This window comes from Acyrthosiphon pisum, chromosome A2 (assembly GCF_005508785.2).
Source record: "Acyrthosiphon pisum isolate AL4f chromosome A2, pea_aphid_22Mar2018_4r6ur, whole genome shotgun sequence".
Classification (NCBI taxonomy): Eukaryota; Metazoa; Arthropoda; class Insecta; order Hemiptera; family Aphididae; genus Acyrthosiphon; species Acyrthosiphon pisum.
This window is the reverse complement of record NC_042495.1, coordinates 16,074,107-16,079,676: the sequence shown is the minus strand read 5'-3', so window position 1 is coordinate 16,079,676 and position 5,570 is coordinate 16,074,107. Positions and strand designations below refer to the sequence as shown.

Sequence of the window (5,570 nt, the reverse complement as noted above, 5' to 3'; positions counted from 1 at the left end):
TAAGCCTATGAGGTTGCCTAGATAATAATCTTATCTTTAGATTTTATAAGAGGTCAATTCACTCTAATTTTTAAATTAACGAAGCTACACGTGTTCTGCTGAGTGTAAAATTTGCTATGTTACGCACTTGTAAGACAGAGACAGCACACGTGGGTATCACATCGTCCTTAAGTTCAATTATTAAACCTTGCCACTTTCACAATTCCTGGGAACCCTCCCAGGAGACTCAGAAGCAAATGGTGTCGAGATCTTCTCAATGAGTAATCTAAAGTATAACAATATACATTAAAAAAAAAAACCATTAAGTAAAGGTAGTGTTACCAGTAGGTAACTCCTTTCCTCAAGTATTCATGTATTTATATTTTTTCTATTATCATATATTCTTATTGTTCCTAAAGGAACAGATTGTATATACCATATAAAAATAAAAAATATAGTTTAATTATTAAAAATTGTTTATTTAAAATTTTAATTTTTGGCCAATGTCAAACAAAAATTTTTTTACTGGGGTGCCAATGTCAAAATAAAATACACACATTTGTAGTTAAATACAAAATGAAAGTCATACAATAAAATAAAAACAAATTTAATTAAATAACAACATTTTTAGAGTCAATCCCTACATTGATTTTAAAATTGTTGTATACATTTTTAAAATTGGTCAAATAGTTTTTTTTCAATTCCTAAATATTAAAATTTGAAATTGTTTGCCTTCTTGCACCATGCCACATAATTATAAACAACCAATTATATGTAATAACAAATTGTAACTCTTTTTGGTTCAATTTTACAATGGCTTAATATAAACAATTATTACTGTATTGGTACAAATTTTTTACTTTATTTTAGTTCATCCCCTAGTGAGACAAAACCATCTCCTAGTGTTGGCACACGACTTGAAGGCCTTTTGCTAAATGAAATGGAAAACAATTTTGAACCAAGGACAAACAATAATAGTGCTACCTCTCCTATATCGCCTCCATTATGTACGTATTACACAACTTATCTTGCCTGGATGAATTAGCCTTCTCTTTTTTTATTCAGCTTTTTTTTTTTTTGTAGTGGCGCCTCCTCCCAAACCTGCTAGAGATACAGGACGTCGTTCTCAAAATTCTGATGACATATTTGGCCTAAGTCCGTTTAAAGCAACACCAAGACCAGCTGGTCAGCCAAGAACGTCCGCTAGTGATCCATTTGGTATGGACGATTTTGGGCAAAGTGTACAAAATGGTATTGAAAGTGACATTGGTTTGTTAGACAAAAGAATTAAAGAAATGAAGGTAAGAATTAAACTTATATAAAAAAAAATAAATACAATTTTCTTAGAATTCATATGATTGAGAAACTTATAGTTATAAAAATCTATTTTGTTTCAGGATGGTTTCAGTCGAGGTTTATCAATGAGCACTGAAGATTTTTCATTAGAAAGTCTTGATCCATTAAAAAAATAAAGCTTTCCTGAAAAAAAAAAAACCTAGGTATCAATAAGTAAATTTCACTATCCTTTGAATCTCTTAGAGAAAACAAACATGTATGTGATAAAATCATGTTATCTTATACATCATCCAAGAAATAACAAAGTATTATTATTTATTATGTTTTTAGTTATTATTGTTTGTTATATACATACCTATCCGAATAATGTCACTAATTTTATATTTTTATTATTGTTTACTGTTTAGTATCAAATTAATTGTTATACAATTTTAATTAAAGCATTTAAATTTATTTAGGAAAATATTGTTATTATAATTTTTTATTATTTTTATCATCATTACTATTTTTTTTAATGGATCTGTTGACTTGTTAACAAAGGAATAAATATGTTTATATAGTGTTAATATTATATATATATTTATTTTTTTAAGTTTATGATATAATATAATAATCCTTTTAAATTTCTTTAACTTAATAGTGTATTTATTTTTTAGATATTTAGATTAATTCAGTATATTGTTATACAGGTTAGGTTATTATTACATTTTGTTTGATATATAATTGCGGCAGCTGTTTTTTTATTTTACGCCATCGTTCATTCCGCAGTATCTTTGTAAAAAAAATAATCTTGATTTATTAAACAATTTTTATTTCACAATATAAATTAACATTTGTATTACTCATAAATTTTAGGAATAAATTGAAATAAAAGTTCAAGTATAATAAACACCAATTATTTGTACAATTTATTAGCTTATATCACAATTAAATTGAAATATTTGTAATTGCAATATTATATTATGATGTATTTTGTTCAATTTTAATTTGAGGTGATTGAAAATATAAACATTATATCCATTAAGGATAAAATAAATGTATTATGCTATTTTTGTACACAAATATAACTAAATGATTTTAAAATAATTTAATATTTTGTAGTTTGTAAACGAATTAAGGACTAAAAATTGTTATTAGAGGGTGTTACAACTGTTACTGATGAGCGTTAAGTAATTTATAATCTGGATATTAGTATATTATTACCCAGCCAAATAGATACTGTACAATTAAGATAACATTGTGTGATCAATATACCAATAATTATATACTTGTTGAGTTATATGTATAACTTTTAATTCAATTAAAAACAAAATATAATATAACTTAATAAACTATATAATATCTGTAGTTTATGTACCTAAGTTCAAATATAATAATGTATATAAATTAAAAAAATATAATAACTTTAGTGGTGTCCAGTACACGGATGTACATATTTTTTTAAATGTAATAAAAAATATGGATCTTTGGAAGTATTGTTTGATATCTTCATAATTATTAATATGGTACTAAAAAAGGTTTGGCTGTTCCACGACTGTTTTTGTTACCCCATAGTTTCAAAGATTTATCCATTTTAAGCTTACTGTTTTTACGGTAGGTACCTTCATCGTCAGTATGTATTTTATTTTTCCGTTACTCGTGTTTTCCTTTAGAATTGTTCAAAACACCGACTTTACCTCCAAAAGCTTTAAGATCCACACCAAAATCCCGACAAAATAAAATATCTTAATCTCATCTTATGTTGTAATAAAAGTCTAATCTAGACAGTAGATACCTCTATACTAATTTAATATATAATACAATAAACAGAAAGTTTTGAACTGATAATATCTAAAACGCTTAAGAGTTAAGACCTTTCCGCCACGAATTTTTGCCAATAAAAAACACGTAAATAGCTACCTACCGTAAAATACCACAAACTTCAAGACGTGACTGTAATTTTAAAACCACGAAATTCTGACTTTACCATCATCGTTTTTAGTATAGGTACCTAAAATTATATACCTACGTTAGTTTCAAAAAACGAATATACACTGCTGATGATGCTCGACGCAACCCTTAATTATTTCCTTTGATCATTACTTTATTTAGATTCTAAGTAGGGGGACGACGAACGATGATTTATAAATTATTACAATATACCCATACCTAGCAATAACAGTGGCGTATATATACATTTTGTATAGGGGGGGGGGATCAGAAAAAAATATAAACCTAGGTAGGTACCTGCACATTAAAAGAATAAATAACAAGATATAGGTAGGTAATTATGCATACAATAGCGTGTCTATAAATATTTAAATGAGTTGAGATAATTTAAGTACCTACAAAGTTAGCATTTAATGATGTAAAATATAAAAAAATATAAATATCCTAGTTTCGAGAAGAGCATATCGGATCTAGTTGGAACTTTTGGGAGGTCAAAATTGAAATACTCAATACTTTTTAAAATAATTTATTTTTAAATTTTAATAGGTATATACCGAAAAATAATTGTTTGCTAACCTTGGTTACGTAACAAAAAGTATATGACCGCCATCTTCTTTGAGATCGTCTTGTTTTTTTTTTTTCTAAAAATATCGATAAAAAAATGTTCGTTTGGCCGAAAACCTTAAAAATTGTAATACAAGGTTCCTCGTAGTAGTTGTTATTACCTACTGGAATTACAAAATAAAGTTGAGCGTAATTTCATAAATATTTTTTATGAGTGAAATGACGATTTTCAACAAATAATTTTCATATTATTTGTTGCAATACAAAAACGAATAACCATGGGGCATGGGTTCTTGAAATTTTCACCAAATGTTTATACACATTAGCATTTTCTATACATGGTATCATTTTCAAAATACTTTGATTCATTTTGAGCCATTTAATAAGATTTGGCATTTTCGATATTTGTTCTTCTTTAAATACCGATTTAAGTATATTATAAGCCTAATCAAAAAGCTTGAAATCTTAACTCCCTCGCTATACCACCGTCAATTTTAGCTAAAAATGCCCTAGGTTTTGATAAAATTAAAATTAGTTCACGTTGTCCGGTTTTGATTCTAAAAAAAAATTTAACTCAACAGAAATTCGTCTTGAAAACTTTAAAATATGAATTTTTTCAAATTATAATTAAAATTAAAAACGAAATGTGTCGTACGATACTACGATCCAGAGACATTTTTCTGCTTAATATTCATATATTTTTTTCGGAATCAAAATCAGATAACATATAACTAACTTTAATTTTGTCAAAACAATGAGTAATTACTCACTAATTATATAGTCGTAAAATTCGTATACCTAGTGAATTTTATATATAATGTTGTCGACGATGTATACATATTTACACACGCACACAAAAATCACTTACAACTAACAAATAGTTACCAGACACCTAAGACGAGATTAGTAATTGCCTAAATGTTGCTCCTTAAATATTAGCCTAAGTGATGCCCCTTATAATAGTAACTTAAGCCAATTCAAAATATTATGCACGCATTTTTTTTTTATGAGTATTTGACTTAGTAAATATATTTCGTTATATTTATAAATTCAGATGAATAATAACGTATGATATTACCTAGTTATTTTGTTGTAAAAATTATTCGTGACGGATACTCGAAACTTATAAAGTATATAGGTAAGTAGGTACCTCTATTATTATAATTTGTACATTGATATTACATACAATGATACTATGACATTTTCAAATACAATTTGAATTTCAGCGAAAATTAATTCAACATACTGTATTAGGTACCGCTGCCATAATAGTACAATAAATTAGGAACTTTAATACAGTGACGTCTTTTCAATTTTTTTGTGAGGGGGTCTAGAAAATACGTAAGTTTATGATATCTATTAAATAAAAATATAAAATACATAATACCTATGAGTTATGAATTAATAATTATATCATATTATCATTCCACTATTATTATAAATACAAATTAAGAGGTTTTTTATAATACAAAAGGTAAACGTCTTATATTTTTGTAAGTTCATCAACATAAATGTCTTCAGGCGTTATTGTGCCTAGGTAACTTTATTTGTCGACGACATCGCCAAATCGTTCAATCTTCCCTATAAATCGTGACTACGATATATTATAATATGTCGATTGTCGATGCCGCCGATAGCAAACTGAAAATTATTACGCACTGCTGACGGTCAAACAAACGCTGCAGACTTTCTAGTGCTTACTATGCTTACTATACCTAATAGACGGCGTTACAATAGGTATATTATATTAGTATAATATTACGTCGTTATCCTCTTCGTCTTCTCGCGATCGGTCGATGTGA

General features: G+C 27.1%; 1 protein-coding gene across 1 annotated transcript in view; it reads left to right on the top strand.

The window, feature by feature from the left end:
* LOC100158774 (PTB domain-containing engulfment adapter protein 1) overlaps nucleotides 1-2,170 on the top strand; it is an 8,521-nt gene extending 6,351 nt beyond the window's left edge. Inside the window, exons 8-10 of the mRNA XM_003243070.4 lie at nucleotides 850-986; nucleotides 1,063-1,280; nucleotides 1,377-2,170. Coding sequence (XP_003243118.1) covers nucleotides 850-986; nucleotides 1,063-1,280; nucleotides 1,377-1,451 — 430 coding nt within the window. The 3' untranslated portion in view covers nucleotides 1,452-2,170. The remainder of the gene's footprint in view (nucleotides 1-849; nucleotides 987-1,062; nucleotides 1,281-1,376) is intronic.
* Nucleotides 2,171-5,570: the final 3,400 nt, after the last annotated feature.